This window comes from Hyla sarda, chromosome 11 (assembly GCF_029499605.1).
Source record: "Hyla sarda isolate aHylSar1 chromosome 11, aHylSar1.hap1, whole genome shotgun sequence".
In the NCBI taxonomy this organism is placed as follows: domain Eukaryota; kingdom Metazoa; phylum Chordata; class Amphibia; order Anura; family Hylidae; genus Hyla; species Hyla sarda.
Genome location: NC_079199.1, coordinates 32,707,571 through 32,734,091, shown reverse-complemented (window position 1 = coordinate 32,734,091; position 26,521 = coordinate 32,707,571). Strand labels below are relative to the sequence as shown.

At 44.4% G+C, this 26,521-nt stretch overlaps 2 protein-coding genes across 7 annotated transcripts in view; both read right to left on the bottom strand.

Annotated features, from left to right (window-relative positions):
- The window catches only part of LOC130295204 (hepatic sodium/bile acid cotransporter-like), a 40,710-nt gene extending 37,892 nt beyond the window's left edge, over positions 1-2,818 (bottom strand). The window contains exon 1 of the mRNA XM_056545688.1: positions 2,747-2,818. The gene's annotated coding sequence lies outside the window, so the exon portion shown is untranslated. The remainder of the gene's footprint in view (positions 1-2,746) is intronic.
- Positions 2,819-23,789: 20,971 nt separating this feature from the next.
- The window catches only part of SMOC1 (SPARC related modular calcium binding 1), a 215,875-nt gene continuing 213,143 nt past the window's right edge, over positions 23,790-26,521 (bottom strand). For 2 of the 6 annotated variants that reach the window (XM_056547180.1, XM_056547183.1), the window contains exons 12-13: positions 24,937-24,990; positions 23,791-24,463 (exon numbers count right to left, since the gene is read on the bottom strand). In XM_056547180.1, coding sequence (XP_056403155.1) covers positions 24,447-24,463; positions 24,937-24,990 — 71 coding nt within the window. In that variant the 3' untranslated portion in view covers positions 23,791-24,446. Of the gene's footprint in view, positions 24,464-24,936; positions 24,991-26,521 lie in introns of all 6 variants that reach the window. The other 4 variants (XM_056547185.1, XM_056547184.1, XM_056547181.1 and 1 more) reach the window with 3 other exon arrangements.

The window sequence follows — 26,521 nt, the reverse complement described above, 5'->3', positions numbered from 1 at the left end:
TTATTGTACTGTCTTTTGCTTCGGGAAATGTAGTTTTTATTGGTACCCCTTTTTCACATATGACTTTTTGAACACACAAGTTGAAACCTAGCCTCGTAACAACATACTATTTTATGGCATATTGTTGCCCTGAAAAAAAGCCACAAAAAAATGCCTTTTTTTCCTTCCATTAAACATTTTATGTGCCCCTCCCCCCCAAAAAAAATAATAGTGTGTATTAGTACATGCATTATTTTGTGATGCTTTTCTTATTACAAATCATGTGATTAAAGTATTTTATTGAATAATCTGTAAAAAAAAAAAAAAAAAGTAAAATACACAACTAAGGTTTGTTCACATAGGGTCTGCTGAAAGTCTACAATAGGTGCACATTTGCAGAATTGTTACGATTGTTAGAACATACCCTACCACATCTATTTATTGTAAAACATATTAAGGCTTTGTCATGTCATGTGATACAAGTCATGGGAATTTTTCTTAATTCGACTTAAGGATTTCTATTAAAGAGTATAGGGAAGAAAAATGCCAATACTAAATACACATTGTGGGTTTTTTTTCTAGAATTTTTTCCCCTATAGAAGTCTATGGAATGAAAAAGGCAACATCTAACTGAAAAAATGCCATACCCTTAAGCTTTGTTCACACAGCAGATTGTCAGTGTGAAATTCTGCAAGAGTATTCTGCATGGACATTCCACTGCAGCAGAGTCCCATTAATTTCAATGGGATTCTGCTGCACTGTGCACACAGCAGAAATATCTGCTGTGGAAATCCTGAATCCGACATCCGCAGAATAGACTTTTCTATTCTTTCTGCGGATTCTGCTCTAATTATTTGGATGGCAAGCACTAGCTGCAACCACTAGCACTGCAGGGAAATCTCCTTTAAGCCAAATTCACACGGTTCATAGTTTCTGTGGATTCCGTCTGATGAGATGGCGGGTTTCCGAGTGGGTCTAGCACCAGCAGTACATACAAATGTGCAAATTATCCACTGGTATTTTTCAGGCAGACACCCCGCACATTTTCCAACATGTGAACATCGCCTTTATGCTGTTTTGGTCAGCCATTGTTTAAAGTCTTGCACAGACCTGTTTCAAGCAAAACGCTTTGGCGCCGTGTCGCGTCCATCTGCTCCCCTGCGCGCTGTACCCCGCATGTTCATGTGAACAATAAAGAAGCTACCACAACCAAGTCTGGTTGAGTGCTCCATATTCTAGTCGCATATCTAGATCTGATTTATATTGCTGCCTCAGAACTGCTGGCTCTACCTCTATTGACTGACAAGAAAGTAGAAGGAAACCTGTGAAATTCTACCCGACTTGGACATTTCTTAAATGGGCACTGTCAGATACAAAAACCTTTGATATGTTGTAAAGCATGTATAACCAATAGGTTTTGCAATTGCTTTCATTAGAACATTTTTATTATTTCATACTGAAAAAGCCAGTCAAACAACTGCCCCCCCCCCCTGCCTGCTTGGACACATACTAGTCCTGCTGTGTCCATGCGTCATCACCTATGTCATGGACAGACTTCCTTGATTGACAGCTGTGAGTGCAGGGCTCAGAGCTGGAGGAAAAATCCTCCCACTGTCATCTTGTGTCCGGCTACTGTCAGTGAAGACAAGCTGGGAGTTGTAGTTTTGCTAATGCTAGGGGAGATGTGAGCAGACAGCATACTGAGGGAGGGGGGCGGAGACCTGTCAGATGCAACAACATTTATTTATTTTTAATATATCACTCCGTACCTAATCCTGACCATGTACTTCTAATTTTTATGTGTCTAGCACCTTTATTTATTTTTTTATTACACTTTTAATTTAGCTCACTAGTCTGAATTCCTCTCAAATGGAGGGGGCGTGGCCTCACTGTGCAGGTCTCCGCCCCCCTCCCTCAGTATGCTGTCTGCTCCCATCTCCCCTAGCATTAGCAAAACTACAACTCCCAAGTTGTCTCACTGACAGTAGCGGGACACAAGCTGACAGTGGGAGGATTTTTCCTCCAGCTGTGAGCCCTGCGCTCACAGCTGTCAATCAACGAAGTGTGTCCATGACATAGGTGATGATGCATGGACACAGCAGGACTAGTATGTGTCCAAGCAGGCAGGGGGACAGTTTTTTGACTGGCTTTTTCAGTATGAAATACTGAACATTTTCTAATGAAAGCAATTGCAAAACCTATTGGTTATACATGCTTTACAACATATCAGAAGTTTTTGTATCTGACAGTGCCCATTTAAGAATCTAATTTATCATGATACAGGGACATAAACACCCCTGATGACTGATTATTCAATATTTGTTTTAACTATGACCATTGTGTTTCTGTGGTTTACTGCCTAAACGGCCTTGACTCGTGTCTAAACCCTGTTTGCTATACATTTTACTGCATGAAACTTCTCCACTTAGCAAAGAAATAATTTGGGGGAAATTTATCATAACCTGTGTAGAGGAAGAGTGGTGCAGTTGCTCATAGCAACCAATCAGATTGCTTCTTTCATTTTTCACAGGCCTCTTTAAAAATGAAAGGAGCGAGCTGATTGGTTGCTATGGGCAACTGCCCCACTCTTCCTCTGCACAGGTTTTGATAAATCTCCCCAATGTATCATGGTTTTATTTACTTCAAGATTTTACAAGACTAGAATCTTGAAGTAAGTAAAAGAGGTGCAAATTTGGTGCAAATCGATGGTCTTGCAACTTTTTGGGAGACTTTTTGTTCTGAAGTGATTTTTGCCAAACTTACTTACTTGAACATATTTTGCCCTTTGCCTTCACAGTGGTTGCGAATTTATCATGTACAACTTTGCTCCAAATGTCCCAAATTGTGTTGCAGAGGGCTCCAAATATCACAAGCCAATACCAGCAAACTTTTCACTTACAAAACTTGCTTACAACACATTCACATGAGCAGAAAGCCCACACATGTGCATGTGCGCCAAATTTATCAGACTGCATGTAATTTTTGATAAAATAGGTACACGTACAAATAACATGAGCCTGGTAAGTTAGATTTAAAAACACGTGTTTCTAAACACAATAATAAATCTCTCCCTTATACTTTTGGCTTAAAGGGGTACTCCACTGGCCAGCGTTCGGAACATTTAGTTCCAAGTTCTGTGCGCGCGCTGCGGGGGTAGGCCACCCCCCCTTGGGACATCACACCCCCTAAATGCAAGTCTATAGGAGGGGGAGTGACATCACGAAGGGGCGTGGCCACGTGCACATAGTGTTTGGAACTAAATGTTCCAAACTCTGGCCAGTGGAGACCCCCTTTAACAAAAAATTTCAGAGGCAGTTTTCCAAAATGCTGTGTGTAACACCAGCCTAAGGCCCTGTTCAATCAAATAGTCGCACAAAAAATAGGGTAGTCGCACATGCGACTTTTTTGCGACAATTTTAAACAAAACAAAAAACCTACAAAATGCTTTGATAGATGTCCCCCGCAGTGTTTCATGCAGTCTGTTAGGCTAGGTTCAGACTACGGAATCTCCAGGCAGAAAATTTCTGCCCGGGATTCCGAGTGTGGCCAGCGCCGTCTGAATCAGTCAGCGCTAGGACCGTGCAGACTCAGTCTTCAATAGACTGCAATGTGTTCCGCGAGTATTTCCGCCTGAAGAATAAACAAGGCCATTCTTCAGGCGGAAATTTTCAAGCGGATTTTCCGTTCACAAATTCCGAAGTGTGAATTCACTACACTACACATTTTAGTAAGCGGAATTTCTGCCTTCAATTTCAAAGTGGAATTGCAGGCGGAAATTCCGTAGTATGAACCTAGCCTTAGAGGTACCAATCTACCTCCTGTCAAAAAATGGATGCTTGTGGATGTTTGCTGTAACGTACTGCAGGGTGCTCCATTCATTTTAATAGCACGTACAGAGTCACCTAGTGACTCAGTTCCAGCTCTTTCCTGCCAGTATACCTAATTTGTCAAATTATCATATACTAGCAGACACTATATGGTCTCCCCATGCTGCCAAAAACTCCAGGCAGTCATTCAGCCACTTTATCGTCTCCTCATACTGATGCCACCTCCAGGCTGTCTCATTCAGCCACTATATGGTCTCCTCATGCTTCAGCCAACTCCAGGCTGTGCAATTCAGCCACTATATGGTCTCTTCATGCTGCCACAAACTCCAGGCTGTGCCATTCAGCCACTATATGGTTTCCTCATGCTTCAGCCACCTCCAAGCTGTGCCATTCAGCCACTATATGTTCTCTTCATGGTGCCACAAACTCCAGGCTGTGCCATTCAGCCACTATATGCTCTCCTCATGCTTCAGCCACCTCCAGGCTTTGTCATTCAGCCAATATATGGTTTACTGATGCTGCTGGGCATGGGCTTGGGCCTAGAAATTTTTAACTATCAAACAGAGAAGCATTATTGAAATGCACAGTGAATACATCAGTAGTCAAAAGATGTATAAAATAATTGGTCTGTAGACCAAACAATAACCAAAACATCCATGTACAATTTATCATGCAGTAGTATCCGAGCATACATACATAGTATAGGTAACGTAAAGTATAATTACCACCCAACAGAGAGGACACAGGCTCAATACAGAGAGAGACTATGGCGCATATCAGTACAATAAGATGAAGAGAACCAAGGTTCCCAAATAAGATTAAAACAGTCCACTTGATCTTCCCTAACAGCTGAAAATTTTCCGTTCACCATAATAGAGTTAACTCTTTCCATTAGTCTCGCAAAATGCAGGTCTGGTTTCTGCCATTGAGAAGCAATATGAATGCGTGTGGGCAGGATATATTGAGAGAGTTTAAATGGACAAAACTGCATTCTAGGTGGTTTGTGGCTTAAGAGACAGTAGGATGGGGTCTGTGGTACTCGGCAGGAGAGAATAGATGACAGCATATCTAGTACCCTGCTACTATAGGACAATCCTGCTACTATAGGACAGCTCCACCAAGTGTGGTACAGTGTGCCCGTAGCCCCGCATTCACAGCACAGTGGGGAAACGAGAAGGTAGATGGTATGAAGGAGTGTTGGCACCCTATAGAAATGGTGCAATATCCGTAGCGAGGTTTCAACAAGAGATACCTGCCAGCTGCCTTCACTAATAGTACTGTGCGTGCGTGAGTGTTGTATGTATATCCGTCTCCCAGTCTATCATAAATTTAAGCTTAACGTCCTTAGGTGGAGAATTAAAATGTGCATATAAACGTGAAAGTCAAAGCCAAATTTAGTGAGGACAGCAAACATATACGACCAGGTAATGCTGTCGAAGGCATTTTCTGTATCAAGTGCAAGATCCATCATCGGAGTGTTAGTAGCGTCAGACCAGTTAATGAGGTTGATAATTTTGTGGACATTGTCAGGGGCCTGCCTCCCAGGAATAAAGCCCACTTGGTCGTCGTGGAATAGTGTGGGGAGAAAATGGTTTAGGCGATGGCAAGAATAGATGTAAGTAATTTAGTGTCTACATTAAGCAATGGTATTGGCCTATAGTTTGCGGGTTGTAAGTGGTCCTTATTAGGTTTTGGAATAACAGAAATATGAGCATCAGGAAATTCCGATGGGAGGGGGGTGGATATACGCAGGGAGATAAACAAAGAGACGAGGTGGGGAACTAGCAAGGAAGCACATTTTTTGTAGTAGGCTGCCGAAAAGCTGTCCGGTCCGGTCGACTTCCCGGACTTAAGCCGTGCTATTGCTTCTGTCACTTCCTCAGTTGTGAAGGGGGCGTTAATGGAGTCCATGGCGTCAGGTTCCAAGGTAGGTAAAGAAATAGAAGAAAGGAAAGAAGAAATGGTAGGGTGAGAGGAAGAGGATTGCAAAGGTACAGAGTAAAGAGAGGAATAAAAGGAATGGAAAGCAGAATATATACGGTCAGGATTAGAAGTGTGCACCCCCGGGCATATCTGTAGGGAATGTACCTTTGTTAAAAGACGTGGTATTGCGGAGCATGGAAGCCAATTATCGGTCAGGTTTGTTGGCATAACGATAATATGTTGCATGCGCCATGTGCCTTTTCCACCTCGCATGAGAGCAAAGCATGTAGTTGTGCTCTCGTGTCACTGACAGCTTTGTAAAGATAAAGTGATGTGGATTGTTGGTGTGCAAAGGTCAGTCTAGTCAGTTTAGCTTCCAGAGCCAATCTAGCGGCTGACCTATCCTTTTTAATTCCCGAGGCCAGAGAAATAATGTGGCCTCTCATATAAGCTTTATGAGCCATCCATGTCCAACATGGCTCAGTCATGGAGCAAGCATTGGGAAGATAGATCCGTCTCTAGCTGGGATTTTACACGTGGCATCGTGAGCAGGGACTCATTGAGTCTCCACCTAAAGGGAACCATTGCGCTACCTACTAAATGAAAAGCTGCCAATACCAAATTATGATCCGACCAAGAGGAGGGGACATGTCTGGCATATAAGAGTTTGGGAAGTAAAGGGGTGTTAGAAAGAATCCAATCTATGCGCATGTAGGAGTGTTGCGAAGGTGAATAATAAGTGTACCCCCGTGTTTGGCCATTGTGTTCCTTCCAGACATTTGCTAAATTACTATCAGCAAAAAGTTGGAGTACCTGACGCTGTTGGATCCCTGATCTACGGAGTGGGGCAGTGTGAGAACGATCCAGGGTACTGTGGACCACAAAGTTAAAGTCACCAGCCCAAATCAACCAGTCGTAGCTCAGGGATCCAAGCTGCGTACAGAGTGTGCTGAAAAATGAAATAGGATCAACAGGAGCATAGGAATTCACAATACATAACTTCTTTTCATCTAGCATCCCCAACAAAATCACATAACGGCTGTCAGGATCAATTAGGGTAGATTCCACACCAAAAGGAAAGGAATCATGTAGTAGGGTAATGATCCCTCTGCTCTTGGTGTGGTAAGTAGACATATAAACATGTTTAAATGATCTATGAAAAAACTTAGGGAAGAAAGTTGGCGTGTAATGCGTTTCCTGTAAACATAATACATCAGGACACAGTCTCACATAATCCTTGAAAGCTTTCCCTCTCTTTACAGGGGAATTAAAGCCCCTGACATTATGAGTTATCAATTTACACATAGTGACAGAGGGAAATGCTATACATGTGAAATATATGGTGGGTGGGAGTCGCTAAGCTACCATTAGCACCTACAGCACCAAACAAACCTATATCATACAATGCTGGGAGTTTACCTATACCGATGTACTTGGTCAAAACAAGAAAGAGACAGACAAAAAACAATCAGAAGAAACAACCAAAAAAGCAAGCAACAGAGTTCAGGTGTGGAAAGATGGGCCTGGGCTCGCCATGACTAGTCATTATTCCTTGCCCCTAGTCTGGGGTAGTAAGGCACAACTATCCGGCTGCACCACCACTGTAACAGGTAGACTGAGTACATCCAGATTCAACAGCTTCTAAATAGGATCCAGTCACTAATTGAGATCCATGAACAGTCGAGGGATCAGTCATAGCACGGAATCTTCAGAATACAGTCACAGACCTCCAGTAAGGTGAAAACATCAGGCAGGTTTGTTAGAGGTGCAGTTAGAGTGGCTTGAAATTGCAGCTGGCACGGAGTTCACATCAGATGCGACCGCCTAGGTGAGCTGCACCCCCTAAATAAATGTTATGGTAGCACTATCTACCATAAATCTTCTATTTACATTTTTAAATGTATCTTTTAATCTTAGGGATCGTGAAGCCCTAGTGTCTAATCATGCTGCTGCCAGCTCCAGGCGGTGTCATTCAGAAACTATATGGTTTCCTCATGCTGCCAACACCTCCACACTGTGTCATTCAGCAACTATATGGTCTCCTCATGCTTCAGCCACCTCCGGGCTGTGCCATTCAGACACTATGTGGTCTCATAATGCTTCAGCTACCTCCAGGATGTGCCATTCAGACACTAAATGGTCTTCTCATGCTTCAGCCAACTCCAGGCTGTGCCATTCAGACACCATATGGTCTCCCCATGCTGCCACAAACTCCAGGCAGTCATTCAGCCACAATATGGTCTCCTCATAGTGATGCCACCTCCAGGCTCTATAATTGTGTTGACATGTGATTCCTTGTTATATTTGGTCCTTTGTACCCACATGCCGGGGCCCCGGACACTAAAACTTAAACAGTTAAAATTTCAATTTCAAAATCCTCAATTTCAAAATCTTACATTTCTATTTCAAAATCTTAAATTTGAATGGTCTCCTCATGCTTCTGCCAACTCCAGGCTGTGCCATTCAGACACTATATGGTCTCCTCATGCTTCAGCCAACTCCAGGCTGTGCCATTCAGCCAATATATGGTTTACTGATGCTGATGGGTCTGGGCCTAAATAATTTTATGGTAGCACTAGCTACGATAAATCTTCAATTTAAATTTCAAAATTCATCTTTTAATCTTAGGGATTGTGAAGCCCTAGTGTCTACTCATGCTGCTGCCAGCTCCGGGCTGTGTCACTCAGCTACTATATGGTCTCCTCATGCTGCCAACATCTCCACGCTGTGTCAATCAGCCACTACATGGTCTCCTCATGCTGCGAACACCTCCACGTTGTGTCATTCAGCCACTATATGGTTTCCTCATGCTTCAGCCACATCCAAGCTGTGTCATTCAGCCACTATATGGTCTCCTCATGCAGCCAACACCTCCACGCTGTGTCAGTTAGCCACTATATGGTCTCCTCATGCTGCCAACACCTTCACGCTGTGTCATTCAGCCACTATATGGTCTCTTCATTCAGCCACTATACTGATGCCACCTCCAGGCTCTGTCATTGTGCCGCTCTGCGGCAGTGATTCTAATAGCAATGCCTGTAATCTGCATGTCATACCCCAGAACACTCCATATGTGTTAGAACAAAGCAAAGTGTTCTACAGCCCTATTGAGGCCTCTGTAGGCCAGAAATCGCTGTTTTTAATATAGATTCACAACAAATAAATTCGGATCGAACCAAATTTTGGAATTTTTCAAAAGTTCGCATATCTCTAGAGATAATCCCAGTAGGGAATTTAGAATATCTGTACTCCTGCCAGAACTAGCTATTTTGGTTTTCCAGTTAGTATAAAGAGTACCCTGGTATGGATATTCCCCAGTCATTGCTTTCATTAAACCATGTCTGAGTAACAGACACTAAATCTTCATTCTCAGATGCCATTATTGACCCAAGTTCATTGATTTTATTACCTAAACTGCGGGCATTTTTCAGGACTCTGAGCTTATCATTTCTTAACCTCTGTGCAACTGACATGTTCTGGCATTGTTTCGGGTGGCAAATGGACTCATGGATTTCCACTTTCTTTGAGAGAAAGACACAAACCATCTATTTTGTACAGTTCCTTTCTATTCCAAGTAGAGCTATCATGAGACACAAAGCCAAATCTTTGCTCTTGACACCATTTACTAAACCATAAGTCAAACTCCTTAATGTGCCTCTGCCTATCATTCTGAACGTTATGCACAGGCAGAACTTCGGAAAATGAAACAGTGGATTCTAAATCCTGTACATCATTACCAAGTGTGATAAAAGATTCCTTCACCTCTGAAACTTCATTGCAAGCCAGGTCATTTGTCCCTAGATGGACAAGAATATCCATGTGCCCTTACTGCTTTGCTTAACAATATTAAGAATATGTCTTCTATCTCTTCTAGCAGTAGCACCCGGGAGACATCTCACAAAACCATTTTCCTTAAGCTCCACACTTCTTATGATTGAATCACCCAGCAACAGCTGCTTCCTTTCAGATTTCACTTTATCTTTTTTGTCCTTGGCTGCAGTCTTGCATACATTAGATATAGGAGTCGATGGTTCCTCACCCTCTGTGCTTGAGCCAATATCCATATTGCCCTTACATTCTGAGAGTGCTGCAAATGAATTATGGAGAACCACAGACTGTGGGACATGTCTTCTATCCACAACTTTAAGTCTTCCAGAACATACAGTAATCCATCTGCCATTTCTAGGGGTCCTCTGTGGCAGTGGAATTGCAGCAGTCCCAGCCCGAGTTTAACAGAAAATTTAAACATCTCAGATTTCAAAAATGCAATTTCCTTGTGCAGTAAGGAGAACTGTCTACAGATCTGACAGCATCCAAACCTCCAAAAAGTGGAACATGAACAACAATTCATGCACTGAACCAAGTCTGCCATTTTAAAGTGGAGAAAAAGTTAAAACAAACAATTCTTACCTTTTTCAGATGGTATCCCCCACCAGCCTACCTCCTGACTATCTCCTGCAATATCTCTTCAATGCACTTAGAAATAGCAGCACTTTCAATATAGCATCTAATATCTAATGAATTAGGCCAGCTAATGAGTCAGTGCCTATACATATATATATATACATATACACACACACACTCCCTCACAAGCTCCTCCCCCAACAGGAAGTTAAAGGTCTGTGAGAACCAGAAATCTTGCTTATTTGTAGGTGACCAAATACTTATTTTACCGAGGAGTTTACCAATTAATTAATTGGAAATTAATTAGAAATAAATTCATTGCAAATCCTACAATGTAGATTCTTTCCTCCCATTCTGTCTCTCATAGTTGAGGTACACCTACGATAAAAAGATGAGAGAGGCCTATAATTTTAAAGTGGGAGAACTTGCATAATTAATGGATGGCTAAATACTTTTTTGCCCCACTGTATATTTAACTAAGACCTGTTTAACCACTTACATATCCTTATTTCCATTTCCAATTACAATTTATAATTTGTCTAGCCAGCCGTCAGTAGAACATATGCATACATCCTATAGCGTGAAGGGTTTAATATGCCTTTTTGATTAAAAATAAACAGGGATGTTAAGGAAGTAATGTGTGAACACTTCCTTTATGCACTTTAAGGGTGCACAGAATGTTCTAACACTTATTTGTTATGATGTTTCTTTTTTGTTTTTCAGATACATGAATGCAGAGAATTAGGTCGGATTCCGCTGACTACTTCAAACACCTGCGTTTTTAAGTTTATTTTAATAAAATGCCAAACAAGGGCTATGGGGTAGTATTTATTGTAAAAGATTTTTCCCCTATTTTACAGGCTTAGTAGTGGAAGCCATTTAATTGACCAAGTTCATTACTAAGCTGAAGGTTAGCATTAGCCCCAGCCCGTAAAATGGCTATTGCTAATGCCAACCCCCCATCCCTTATTATCTTATTACTCTGGTAGCCATTGCTACCAGCAGTACCTGGCTGTGTCCTGATGGTAGTAGGCTGGCATTATTTAGGTTGGTAAGGGCCTAAATAAAAAGGTAATGTCAGGCTGCTACTGTTTGTTTTGTATTGATTTTTATTTTTTTTAACTAGGGGACTACATTCTTATTTTAGATAAATAAACAGGAGCCCCCACCACCCTGCTAAAAAAAAAATAAAATAAAAAAAACATCCAGATACAAAACAAACAGTAGCAGCCTGACATTACCAGTGTGGCTCCCAATCCAAATAACGCTAACTGCTGCCACTGAGACATGGAGTGCCATTTTGTGACGCTCTGGGCCTCACAGTACCCTGCTCTTTCCAGTACCCCTGGTGCTGGTGGGTACCCAAGTAATAAGAGGGGGTTAAAGGGGTATTCCAGGCTAAAACTTTTTTTTATATATCAACTGGCTCCGGAAAGTTAAACAGATTTGTAAATTACTTCTATTAAAAAATCTTAATCCTTCCAATAATTATTAGCTTCTGAAGTTGAGTTGTTGTTTTCTGTCTAATTGCTCTCTGATGACTCACCTCCTGGGAGCTGTGCAGTTCCTATGGGAATATTCTCCCATCATGCACAGCTCCCGGGACGTGACATCATCATTGAGCAGTTAGACAGAAAACTTCAGAAGCTAATAACTATTAGAAGGATTAAGATTTTTTAATAGAAGTAATTTACAAATCTGTTTAACTTTCCGGAGCCAGTTGATATATATAAAAAAAGGTTTTGCCTGGAATGCCCCTTTAACTGTACAGGCTGTTGTACAGGCCATTGTACAGGCTAATGCTAAGCCCCAGCTTCGTGGAAAGTACTTCAATGGAGGACACCTCAGGTGGAGGCAGTAGGGTAACAGAACACTTGCCATTGTGGCTTGATATTTATTAATAGTGTTGGGCGTGAATATTTGCATTTCAAATTTTTATCGCGAATATCGCAAATTCACATATATTTTCGCTATATATTCGAAATTACAAATGTTTTTTTTTTTTTTTTCACAAAACACATCACAGTGATCCTCATCCTTCCCTGCTTTCAGATTGTGGTCTAAAGAATGCTCCAATACTAGTTACTGTGTGAGACTGTGGAGGGCGAATATTTCGCATATGTGCATATTCCTTCTTTTAGCTTGTGGGCCAATGAGAATGATGCAAATACACTTGTCAGAGGTTAGCAACATCCCTAGCAACCAATAGTAAAGTTTCCCACCCCTTCACTATATAAGAGTCCTCCCAGCAGCGTTTTTTTTGCAGTTTCATGTGCGATTACGCAAATATACAAAGAATAAGCGCATTTGCGATTAGGCGAATATGACACGAATGCACAAATATACAACGAATATAATGAATACGTGAAATTTGCGAATATAGGATGAATATTTGTCCATATATTCGCGAAATATCGCAAATTCGAATATGGCTAATGCCGCTCATCACTATTTATTACAACCCCTTGTTACCAGAATCAAGGGCTACATTATAGACACTAAAGATTAATCGTCCTCATTACAGTCGCTCACGTGGGATCAGACAGGAGATGGATTACATTTGATGTTTTATTACATTATAGTGTTATCCCACACAATAGAGCTTTGATTGCTTCAGAACAGGCATAGGCAGCCTTCGGCACGGCAGAGGTTTTGGACTACATCTCCCATGATGTTAAAGGCCAAAATGCTGCCAAAGCATCATTGAAGATGCAGTCCGATACCGAAGGTTGCCTTTGCCTTGTGGTGTCCCGGTACAGGACCTTGTCCTGTCCCTTGTGTTAAGTCCCCTCAGCTAGAGTTCCTCCATCTCCACAGGGCTCTCCTGCAGGGCTTTGCCCTTTGGTCGCCTCATATAATTGTGTTTATGTAAATAAATAATGTATATTATTTAATGTATAGGTAAAATAAATGTATAGGACCTTTCCAGGTCATGTGATCTACAGTTGTGAATGTACAGAGGTTTAACCTCTTAAAGACCCAGGGCGTATGGATACGCCCTCACACCCTGGGCCTTAAAAAAAACCCTGGGTTTTCCGGTCTCTGCCGCACTCCGGGCGGAGATCGGAAGCGGATCCCTGCTGAAATCCTTCAGCAGGCATCCAGGGCAAACGCCGAGGGGGGCCATGTAGGGAAATCGCCCTTGCGATATGCGGCGATACCGGGCTGATCGGGTCTCTGGGTATCTGCGGCGATACCGGGCTGATCGGGTCTCACAGACAGCCAGGACCATGCTAATGTATAGGAGCGAGGTGGCAAGCCTGCCACCTCCTCCGATCCCCTGCGATCTGTCGGTTAGTTAACCGACCAATCGCAGGAGGGGGTGCGGTTACTTCCTCCCGTCCTGCCCGGCCCCTGAAAGTCCGGAGAGGATGGGAGGAAGACCGGAGGACGCGGCGGGGGACGGGGGAGTGCTGGGGACCGGCCCCGGTACTTACCTTGTCCCTGAAGACCCGGATCCTGGCGGCGGAGACAGGTGAGTAGATCTTCAGCCGCGGTCGGGCCCTTTACAGCAATGCACGTCGCTGTAAAGCGACATGCATTGCTGTAATGGGACCCTATAAACTACAACTCCCAGCATGCCCAGACAGCCCCTGGCGTCTGGGCATGCTGGGAGTTGCAGTTTTGCAACATCTGGAGGTCCACAGTTTGGAGACCACTGTGCCCTTCCAGATGTTGCAAAACTACACATCCTCAGCATGCCCTTACTGTCCAGGCATGCTGGGAGTTGTAGTTCTGTAACATCTGGCCCTTCAGATGTTGCAGAACTACAACTCCCAGCATGCCTGGACAGTTTTGGCATACTGGGAGTTGTAGTTTTGCAACATCTGGAAGGGCACAGATTGGGAACCACTGTATTAGTGGTCTGCAAACTGTAGTCCTCCAGATGTTGCAAAACTACAACTCCAAGCATGCTGGGAGTTGTAGTTCGGCAACATCTGGCTCTAAAGATGTTGCCAACTACTACTCCCAGCATGCTTGAGAATGCTGAGAGTTGTGGTTTTGCAACAACTGGAGGCACACTGGTTGGGAAACATTGTGTTTCCTAACTCAGTGTTTCCCAACCCGTATGACTCTAGCTGTTGCAAAACTATAACTACCAGCATGCACTGATAGACTGTGCATGCTGGGAGTTGTAGTTTTGCAACAGCTGGAGGTCCCCCCCTGTGAATGTACAGGATACATTCACATGGGCAGGGGGCTTACAGTGAGTATCAGGCTGCAAGTTTGCGATGCAGCAAATTTTGCGCGGCTGCTCAAACTCGCTGTAATCCCCCGCCTGTGTGACTGTACCCTAAAAACACTACACTACACTAACACAAAATAAAATAAACAGTAAAAAACACTACATATACACATACCCCTACACAGCCCCCCTCCCCTCCCCAATAAAAATGAAAAACGTCTGGTACGCCACTGTTTCCAAAATGGAGCCTCCAGCTGTTGCAAAACAACAACTCCCAGTATTTCTGGACAGCCGTTGACTGTCCAAGCATGCTGGGAGTTTTGCAACAGCTGGAGGCACCCTGTTTGGGAATCACTGGCGTAGAATACCCCTATGTCCACCCCTATGCAAATCCCTAATTTAGGTGTCAAATGCGCATGGCGCTCTCACTTTGGAGCCCTGTCGTATTTCAAGGCAACAGTTTAGGGTCACATATGGGGTATCGCCGTACTCGAGAGAAATTGCCTAACAAATTTTGGGGGGCTTTTTCTCCTTTCACCCCTTATGAAAATGTGAAGTTGGGGTGTACACCAGCATGTTAGTGTAAAAAAATAAATGTTTTACACTAACATGCTGGTGTTGCCCTATACTTTTCATTTTGACAAGAGGTAAAAGGGAAAAAAGCCCCCCAAAATTTGTAATGCAATTTCTCCCGACTACGGAGATACCCCATATGTGGGCGCAAAGTGCTCTGGGGGCGCACAACAAGGCCCAGAAGGGAGAGTGCACCATGTACATTTGAGGTGATTTGCACAGGGGTGGCTGATTGTTACAGCGGTTTTGACAAATGCAAAAAAAACAAAACCCCACATGTGACCCCATTTTGGAAACTACACCCCTCACGGAATGTAATGAGGGGTGCAGTGAGAATTTACACCCCACAGGTGTCTGACAGATCTTTGGAACAGTGGGCTGTGCAAATTAAAAATGTTGTACAGACCACTGTTCCATAGATCTGACAGACACCAGTGGGGGTAAATGCTCACTGTACCCCTTGTTACTTTCCTCAAGGGGTCTAGTTTCCAAAATGGTATGCCATGTTGGGGTTATTTTGCTGTCCTGGCACCCTAGGGGCTTCCTAAATGCGACATCCCCCCCCGAGCAAAATTTGCTCTCAAAAAGCCAAATATGACTCCTTCTCTTCTGAGCATTGTAGTTCGCTCGTAGTGCACTTCAGGTCAACTTATGGGGTACCTCCATACCCAGAAGAGATGGGGTTTCAAATTTTGGGGGGTATTTTTTGCTATTAACCCTTGCAAAAATGTGAAATTTGGGGGGAAACACCCATTTTAATGAATTTTTTTTTTTTTTTACGTATGCAAAAGTCGTGAAACCCGTGTGGGGTATTAAGGCTCACTTAATTCCTTGTTACGTTCCTCAAGGGGTCTAGTTTCCAAAATGGTATGCCATGTGGGTATTTTTTGCTGTCCTGGCACCATAGGGGCTTCCTATATGGGACATGCCCCCCGAGCAAAATTTGCTCTCAAAAAGCCAAATATGACTCCTTCTCTTCTGAGCATTGTAGTTCGCCCGCAGTGCACTTCAGGTCAACTTATGGGGTACCTCCATACTCAGAAGAGATGGGGTTACAAATTTTGGGGGGTATTTTCTGCTATTAACCCTTGCAAAAATCTGAAATTTGGGGGGGAAACACACCTTTTAGTGAAATTTTATTTTATTTTTTTACATATGCAAAAGTCGTGAAACACATGTGGGGTATTAAGGCTCACTTAATTCCTTGTTATGTTCCTCAAGGGGTCTTGTTTCCAAAATGGTATGGCATGTGTTTTTTTTTTGCTGTTCTGGCACCATAGGGGCTTCCTAAATGCAACATGCCCCCCAAAAACCATTTCAGAAAAACGTACTCTCCAAAATCCCCTTGTCACTCCTTTGGTTCTGAGCCCTCTACTGCGCCCTCCGAACACTTTACATAGACATATAAGGTATGTGCTTACTCGAGACAAATTGGGCTACAAATATAAGTATACATTTTCTCCTTTTACCCCTTGCAAAAATTCAAAAATTGGGTCTACAAGAACATGCAAGTGTAAAAAATGAAGATTGTGAATTTTCTCCTTCACTTTCCTGCTATTCCTGTGAAACACCTAAAGGGTTAAAAGGCTGACCGAATATCATTTTGTATACTTTGGGGGGTGCAGTTTTTATAATGGGGTCATTTGTGGGGTATTTCTAAGATGAAGACCCTTCAAATCCACTTCAAACCTGAACTGGTCCCTGAAAAATAGTGAGTTTGGAAATTTTGTGAAAAATTGGAAAATTGCTGCTGAACTTTGAAGCCCTCTGGTGTCTTCCAAAAGTAAAAACTTGTCAATTTTATGATGCAAACATAAAGTAGACATGTTGTATATGTGAAAAATTTTTTTAAATATTTTGAATATCCATTTTCCTTACAAACAGAGAGCTTCAAAGTTAGAAAAATGCAAAATTTTCAAATTTTTCAAAAAATTTTCACATTTTTCACCAAGAAAGGATGCAAGTTACACATTTTTTTTTACCACTATGTTAAAGTAGAATATGTCACGAAAAAACAATCTCGGAATCAGAATGATAACTAAAAGCATTCCAGAGTTATTAATGTTTAAAGTGACAGTTGTTACGCCGACCGCTCCGGGTCCCCGCTCCTCCCCGGAGCGCTCGCAGCATCCTCTCATTCGCAGCGCCCTGGTCAGATCTGCTGACCGGGTGCGCTGCAATATCACTCCCAGCCGGGATGCGATTCGCGACGCGGGAGGCGCCCGCTCGCGATGCGCGTCCCGGCTCCCGTACCTGACCCGTTCCCCGTCTGTCTTGTCCCGGCGCGCGCGGCCCCGCTCCTTAGGGCGCGCGCTTGCCGGGTCTCTGCAATATAAAGGGCCACTGCGCCACTGATTGGCGCAGCAGGCCTAATCAGTGTTATCACCTGTGCACTCCCTACTTATACCTCACTTCCCCTGCACTCCCTCGCCGGATCTTGTTGCCATTGTGCCAGTGAAAGCGTTTCCTTGTGTGTTCCTAGCCTGTGTTCCAGACCTCCTGCCGTTGCCCCCGACTACGATCCTTGCTGCCTGCCCTGACCTTCTGCTACGTCCGACCTTGCTCTTGTCTACTCCCTTGTACCGCGCCTATCTTCAGCAGTCAGAGAGGTTGAGCCGTTGCTGGTGGATACGACCTGGTTGCTACCGCCGCTGCAAGACCATCCCGCTTTGCGGCGGGCTCTGGTGAATACCAGTAGCAACTTAGAACCGGTCCACCAACACGGTCCATGCCAATCCCTCTCTGGCACAGAGGATCCACCTCCAGCCAGCCGAATCGTGAAAGTAGATCCGGCCATGGATCCCGCTGAAGTCCCGCTGCCAGTTGTCGCCGACCTCACCACGGTGGTCGCCCAGCAGTCGCAACAGATAGCGCAACAAGGCCACCAGCTATCTCAACTGACCGTGATGCTACAGCAGCTATTACCACAGCTCCAGCAATCTTCTCCTCCGCCAGCTCCTGCACCTCCTCCGCAGCGAGTGGCCGCTTCCAGCCTTCGATTATCCTTGCCGGATAAATTTGATGGGGACTCTAAGTTTTGCCGTGGTTTCCTTTCGCAATGTTCCCTGCACTTGGAGATGATGTCGGACCAGTTTCCTACTGAAAGGTCTAAGGTGGCTTTCGTAGTCAGCCTTCTGTCTGGGAAAGCTCTGTCATGGGCCACACCGCTCTGGGACCGCAATGACCCTGTCACTGCCTCTGCACACTCCTTCTTCACGGAGATTCGAAGTGTCTTTGAGGAACCTGCCCGAGCCTCTTCTGCTGAGACTGCCCTGCTGAACCTGGTCCAGGGTAATTCTTCTGTTGGCGAGTACGCCATCCAATTCTGTACTCTTGCCTCCGAGTTATCCTGGAATAACGAGGCCCTCTGCGCGACCTTTAAAAAAGGCCTATCCAGTAACATTAAAGATGTGCTGGCCGCACGAGAAATTCCTGCTAACCTGCATGAACTTATTCATCTTGCCACCCGCATTGACATGCGTTTTTCCGAAAGGCATCAGGAGCTCCGCCAGGATATGGACTTTGTTCGCACGAGGCGGTTTCTCTCCCCGGCTCCTCTCTCCTCTGGTCCTCTGCAATCCGTTCCTGTGCCTCCCGCCGTGGAGGCTATGCAAGTTGACCGGTCTCGCTTGACACCTCAAGAGAGGACACGACGCCGCATGGAGAATCTTTGCCTGTACTGTGCCGGTACCAAATATTTCTTGAAGGATTGTCCTATCCGTCCTCCCCGCCAGGAAAGACGTACGCTGACTCCGCACAAAGGTGAGACAGCTCTTGATGTGAACTCTGCTTCTCCACACCTTACTGTGCCTGTGCGGATATCTTCTTCTACCTTCTCCTTCTCTGCTATGGCCTTCTTGGATTCCGGATCTGCAGGAAATTTTATTTTGGCCTCTCTCATCAACAGGTTCAACATCCCGGTGACCAGTCTCGCCAGACCCCTCTACATCAATTCTGTTAACAATGAAAGATTGGACTGTACCGTGCGTTACCGCACGGAACCTCTCCTAATGTGCATCGGACCCCATCACGAAAAAATTGCATTTTTGGTCCTCTCTAACTGCACTTCAGAAATTCTTCTTGGATTACCGTGGCTTCAACGCCATTCCCCAACCCTTGATTGGTCCACAGGAGAAATCAAGAACTGGGGTACTTCTTGTCACAAGGACTGTCTTAAACCGGTTCCCAGTACTCACAGTCGTGACCCTGTGGTTCCCCCGGTATCTGGTCTTCCTAAGGCCTATCTGGACTATGCTGATGTTTTTTGCAAAAAACAAGCAGAGACTTTGGCTCCTCACGGGCCTTATGACTGTCCTATTGACCTCCTCCCGGGTACTACTCCACCCCGGGGCAGAATCTATCCTCTGTCTGCTCCAGAAACCCAAGCCATGTCGGAGTACATTCAGGAGAATTTAAAAAAGGGGTTTATCCGCAAGTCCTCCTCTCCTGCCGGAGCTGTTTTTTTTTTGTGTCCAAAAAAGATGGCTCCCTACGCCCTTGCATTGATTACCGCGGACTTAATAAAATCACGGGAAAAAAACGCTACCCCTTACCTCTTATCTCGGAACTCTTTGATCGCCTACAAGGCGCCCACATCTTTACCAAGCTGGACTTAAGAGGTGCTTATAATCTCATCCGCATCAGGGAGGGGGACGAATGGAAGACTGCATTTAACACCAGAGATGGACACTGAGTATCTGGTCATGCCCTTTGGCTTGTGCAACGCCCCTGCCGTCTTCCAAGACTTTGTTAATGAAATTTTTCGTGATCTCCTATATACCTGTGTTGTGGTTTACCTGGACGATATTCTGATTTTTTCTGCCAACTTAGAAGAACACCGCCAGCATGTCCGCATGGTTCTTCAGAGACTTCGGGACAATCAACTTTATGCCAATATGGAAAAATGTCTCTTTTAATGTCAATCTCTTCCTTTCCTAGGATACTTGGTCTCTGGCCAGGGACTACAAATGGACCCAGATAAACTATCTGCCGTGTTAGATTGGCCACGTCCCTCCCAACGTTTTTTGGGGTTCGCCAATTATTACAGACAATTCATTCCACACTTCTCCACTATTGTGGCCCCTATCGTGGCTCTAACCAAGAAAAATGCCAATCCTAAATCCTGGTCTCCCCAAGCGGAAGACGCATTTAAACATCTCAACTCTGCCTTTTCTTCTGCTCCCGTGCTCTCCAGACCTGACCCATCTAAACCCTTCCTATTGGAGGTAGATGCCTCCTCAGTGGGAGCTGGAGCAGTTCTTCTACAAAAAAATTCTTCCGGGCATGCTGTTACTTGTGGTTTTTTTTCTAGGACCTTCTCTCCGGCGGAGAAAAACTATTCCATTGGTGATCGAGAACTACTGGCCATTAAATTGGCGCTTGAGGAATGGAGGCACCTGCTGGAGGGATCAAAATATCCAGTTATTATATACACTGATCACAAGAATCTCTCCTATCTCCAGTCTGCCCAACGACTGAACCCTCGCCAGGCTAGGTGGTCGTTGTTCTTTGCCCGTTTTAACTTTGAAATCCATTTTCGCCCTGCTGACAAGAACATTAGGGCCGATGCCCTCTCTCGTTCTTCTGATGCCTCTGAAGTAGAGGCCTCTCCGCAACACATCATTCCTCCGGACTGTCTGATCTCCACTTCTCCAGCTTCCATCAGGCAAACTCCTCCAGGGAAGACCTTCGTTTCTCCACGCCAGCGTCTCGGGATTCTCAAGTGGGGACACTCCTCCCACCTCGCAGGCCATGCGGGCATCAAAAAATCCTTTCAACTCATCTCTCGATTTTATTGGTGGCCGACTCTGGAGACTGATGTTGTTGATTTCGTGCGGGCCTGTACTGTTTGTGCCCAGGATAAGACTCCTCGCCAGAAGCCTGCTGGTCTCCTTCATCCTCTACCTGTTCCTGAACAGCCTTGGTCACAGATTGGTATGGACTTTATTACGGACTTGCCCTCATCCCGTGGCAACACAGTTGTTTGGGTGGTCGTTGATCGATTTTCCAAGATGGCACATTTTATTCCTCTTCCTGGCCTTCCTTCAGCGCCTCAGTTGGCAAAGCAATTTTTTATACACATTTTTCGCCTTCACGGTTTGCCCACGCATATCGTCTCGGATAGAAGCGTCCAATTCGTGTCTAAATTCTGGAGGGCCCTCTGTAAACAGCTCAAGATCAAATTAAACTTCTCTTCTTCTTATCATCCCCAATCCAATGGGCAAGTAGAAAGAATTAATCAGGTCCTGGGTGACTATTTACGGCATTTTGTTTCCTCCCGCCAGGATGACTGGGCAGATCTTCTACCATGGGCCGAATTCTCATACAACTTCAGAGTCTCCGAATCTTCTGCTAAATCCCCATTTTTCGTGGTGTACGGCCGTCACCTTCTTCCTCCCCTCCCTACTCCCTTGCCCTCTGGTTTGCCCACTGTGGATGAAGTGACTTGTGATCTTTCCACCATATGGAAAGAGACCCAAAATTCTCTTTTACAGGCTTCATCCCGGATGAAAAAATTTGCTGATAAAAAAAGAAGAACTCCCCCCATTTTTGCTCCCGGAGACAAGGTATGGCTCTCCGCTAAGTATGTCCGCTTTCGTGTCCCCAGTTACAAACTGGGACCACGCTATCTTGGTCCTTTCAAAATCTTGTGCCAGATTAACCCTGTCTCTTACAAACTCCTTCTTCCTCCTTCTCTCCGTATTCCCAATGCCTTCCATGTCTCTCTCCTTAAACCACTCATCCTTAACCGCTTCTCTCCCAAAGTTGTTTCTCCTACTCCTGTTTCCGGTTCGTCTGACGTCTTCTCTGTGAAGGAGATTCTAGCCTCCAAGATTGTCAGAGGTAAAAACATTTTTTGGGTGGATTGGGAGAACTGTGGCCCAAAGGAGAGATCTTGGGAACCTGAGGACAACATCCTAGACAAAAGTCTTATCCTCAGGTTCTCAGGCTCTAAGAAGAGGGGGAGACCCAAGGGGGGGGGGGTACTGTTACGCGGAGCGCTCCGGGTCCCCGCTCCTCCCCGGAGCGCTTGCAGCATCCTCTCATTTGCAGCGCCCCGGTCAGACCTGCTGACCGGGTGCGCTGAAATATCACTCCCAGCCGGGATGCGATTCGCGACGCGGGAGGCGCCCGCTCGCGATGCGCGTCCCGGCTCCCGTACCTGACCCGTTCCCCGTCTGTCTTGTCCCGGCACGCGCTGCCCCGCTCCTTAGGGCGCGCGCTCGCTGGGTCTCTGCAATTTAAAGGGCCACTGCGCCACTGATTGGCGCAGCAGGTCTAATCAGTGTTATCACCTGTGCACTGCCTACTTATACCTCACTTCCCCTGCACTCCCTCGCCGGATCTTGTTGCCATTGTGCCAGTGAAAGCGTTCCCTTGTGTGTTCCTAGCCTGTGTTCCAGACCTCCTGCCGTTGCCCCCGACTACGATCCTTGCGGCCTGCCCTGACCTTCTGCTACGTCCGACCTTGCTCTTGTCTACTCCCTTGTACCGCGCCTATCTTCAGCAGTCAGAGAGGTTGAGCCGTTGCTGGTGGATACGACCTGGTTGCTACCGCCGCTGCAAGACCATCCCGCTTTGCGGCGGGCTCTGGTGAATACCAGTAGCAACTTAGAACCGGTCCACCAACACGGTCCACGCCAATCCCTCTCTGGCACAGAGGATCCACCTCCAGCCAGCCGAATCGTGACAACAGTGGTCAGATGTTCAAAAAATGGCCGGGTCCTAAGGTGTAAAATGGCTGGGTCCTTAAGAGGTTAAGGACCTTCCTGGGTCATGTGATGTACCCAGAGTTCACTGGGTTCAGGTCGTACAGGCTTTGCAGCCAATGAGCTTAGTCCAGACCCCTTAATATATCAGGGGCTGTTACCACTTAATTCTCTCTCTTGGCTCCTCTCTTGGTTCCTGCTCTTAGCTCTCTTAGCTCTTATCTCTTAGTTCCAGACTATCAAGCAAGCACAATCCACAAATCAGCATATCTTCATTCATTTCAACTAGGCCAAAGCCTAAAGAACCAGCAGCCACTAAAACCGGGAGTTATAAAGCTCAACCTATCAATCCTGTGTAACTACTATTTTACTCAAATCTTATATTTAGTAGCACGTTGGCCTGCATAAAGCTCATTACTACAAATCCCAGCAAAGCCTGTGAGGAACCTGCATCCCGGTTACCTCGAGAGAAACTGTTCAATTGTAAAGACTGTTGCATAAAAGTGCAAGTAAAAGTTTCCAGTTATCTCATAAAATCTGCTGTGGACATTCCGTTTATTATCCCTGCCGTTTGTGGGCCGGTTGGCGGCAGGACCTTCTATACTAAGCAAACCTCATCCTGGCGTCACGACAAGTAAGGGTTAATACCACCATACCCTGTTACTCCATTGCCTCACCTAGCTCACCACAGCCTGCTATAGAGTATCATATACCTATAGTATTTATTCGATAGAACTACAACAACATTACATATTGGATGTCACTAGGTTCTTGTTAACCCATAACTTTTCTCCTTTCCTCCTCCAGATTAGGGGTTGTCAGATGGGGGCTACATTCTCACCCTCATTGGCCATCAGCTGTATGGGCATGATGGGAGTTGTTGTTTTGCAACATCTGGATGCCCACAGTTTGGAGTGCAATGGTTTAGAACAGTGTTTCCCAACCAGGATGCCTCCAGCTGTTGCAAAACTACAACTCCCAGCATGCCCGGACAGCCGGAGGCTGTCCGGGCATGATGGGAGTTGTAGTTTTGCAACAGCTGGAGGCACCCTGGTTGGGAAACACTGGTCTAGAGTCTCATCTGGAGGTCCAGTTTGGTGACCCCTGCTCTAGACTTTTACGTTTTAGATTGCTTTAGGGAATGAAGAACGATTTTTACAAAACAAAGTGACAACAGCCAATTTATTAGATTTGGGTTAGGCGTATCTTACTGCAAATTCGCCCATCTCTAGTAGGGTGTGATTCAGAATAAAACCTTATGAGAGGGAATTATAATCCCCCAATAGAGTAAAGTGCGCAGCACAGACATGGAAGATACCATTACCCATCCCGGGGTCAGTGTCCAGTAAAGGCAAGAGACGACCTGCTGGAGTACACGTTCTCGCTGCGTCTTTTTATTCATATTTTAATTTACAAAATATAAGGAAAATAAACAGGAATGCTATTATCACAAGAAGACGACGACCAGGAAAGAGGGACAGGGGGCCCACTAGAATCTTAGAAAGACCAAAGTGTTAAGACCTGTACAAATGAGACTGTACAATATACATATACAATTATATACAAAACTCTCATCCAGAGTCACAATGAATTCAATCACTAACATGTCAGTAGCAGATTCTTTCCTTTTTCTTCAATTAACAAAAAAAAAAAAAAATCTAATAAGAAAAAAAAAAAACATGTTTTTCGCTCTCTCCACATCAGGAACAGGATAGAAAATGTAACGTATAACGCAAGTCCACTTAAAAGTGCAAATATTGAGAGCTCCATCGTGTCCTGTGTGATTGGTCCGAACACAACGATGCTCTTTCCTCTTCTCCTTCATTTTTCATGTTGTAGGAACGTTTACACTAGACGACCTACTGAAAAAAAATAGCATAAATAAAAAATAAGTGAGGGATTATTAAGACATTTTCCATAATAATATTTATTTATTTAATTTATTTATCTAATAATATTATAAAAATAAAAAAATCCAGAAAAAATGCTCTGCCACTTAAAGGGGTATTCCAGGAAAAAAACTTTTTTTTATTTTTTTTAAATATCATCTGGCTCCAGAAATCAACTGGCTCCATTTTTATAAATTTTTTTAACAATGGGAGCCCATGTCTGATGTATGTGTCTGGCGTATATATTGTCACTGTGAGGCACTGTGTACAACGGTCCTTAGAAAAGGCATTCTACTAATTTATAGCGTTAGACCGACAGCTGACAGTAGGTGGCAGCACATACTAGTATTTGTGACATAGCAGTAACAATAAAAAAATAAAAAAAATGGTACAAAGCAATAGCAAAGAATGGCATATGTCGCTAAAACAAAATACAGACAACTTACGGAAAGGATTAGAGCCTGGTCTCCTTCCAGGAGGAAAACTGCCAGCACTGGTACCTGGAATAAAAAAAGGTATGAAATAGTTTTTAGGAATTTATAGAAGTGTATCCCAACCAGTGTATCTAATCTGTTTATGTCGGGGTTTTTTTTGGCAGACATTAGGCGCAAGCTTGGGTGCATCGTGTTGCGTGCGTCTTTTTTTTTTTGCGCCTTTTTGTTTTATGCTCGTTTTCTAAATTGTCTGTGAAATCCAGCGGCCTGCCTTTTCAGATGCAGTGGACGATATTTTTTATGTGCGCCTTTTATCAAAAGGGCGCATAAAAAGACGCCCCTGGCTCTATAAAGACGCAAAGTCATTCCATGTCTGACCAACATTTCCATTGTGGCAGGAACCAGCAAAATCTGGGTTAAAATTCAAAAAGGCACAATATTTATTGAGGTCGTGTGCTTTAATAGTAAATTTGGCGCAAAAAACGGCATCCTACAACCAACTTTGATAAATATCCCCATGGTGGGGAATGGCAACAGCAAAACATACTTTTTATAGCTTTCCCTGTTTGTAGAAGTAGGCATGTTTGGTAAATTAGGAAGAAGTTTAACTATTTTTATTTATTACCACAAGAGGGCAACACAACACCGATCGAAAGGTCTGGAGGTATAGAACCACATTGCATGCCCCAAGCAATAGAGAAATACAAAAAAAAGGATGATTTCCTAATGATCGTGAGCAGGCGTTATGCAGCAAGTAATAACTGCACGTTTTTCATCTTTACATAGACATATGGAAATGCTGATTGGTTGAGGGTTGTGATAACACAAACATGAGCATTAAGAAGATGACATAATATAAACCTCACCAGACTGCTTCAAATGTTCTGCCTTCATATATTGGTGGAGGATTAGCTCTCTTTTCTATTACTTATATAATTGTGATGAATGCATGCCAAAGTCCTTTATTAACCCATGCAAGGCTCAGGAAGAACACTGGATTCAGGCAAGTTCTTGTTTGTCAAAGCTTTTTAGTGTTGGGGCAAATAGCAAAGGGAAGTGCAAGTGCTGCGGCATCTACAACCGGCTGCTACCTAAAGCAGCTAAAACATAAAAGTATTAACTGCATCTCTGTAAAATAATAATGGTGTTTCAAGAGTTAGGCATATCCACACGGATTAAGGGTTCGTTCACACGAGTGGATTTTGTTTCCAACCTGCAGCGGATTTCTTGCTGCGAGTAGGTAGAAAAGGGCAAGCTCTTCGCGGGCTGTGTGCAGCTGATTGAAGTCAATGGGGTCTTTGGATAGCCCGCAAAGAGCCCGCCCCATTTAAACTCGCAGCGGGAAACAAACCCGCTGCAAGTTAAAAATGAAATCTACTTGTGTGAACGAGCCCTAAGGGTGCGTTCACACATGCGTATTTTTGCTCAAGATTTGCTGTAGCAGATTTTCCTACCCATTGAAGTCAATGGGCAGCAATATCTGCAGCAGCAAATCTGCAGCAAAAAATATGCATGTGTGAACGCACCCTAAGGGTGTATTCACACATATCCGGGATCCACTGTGGACCTGAAGCTGTGGATTTTACAAGGCAATCTA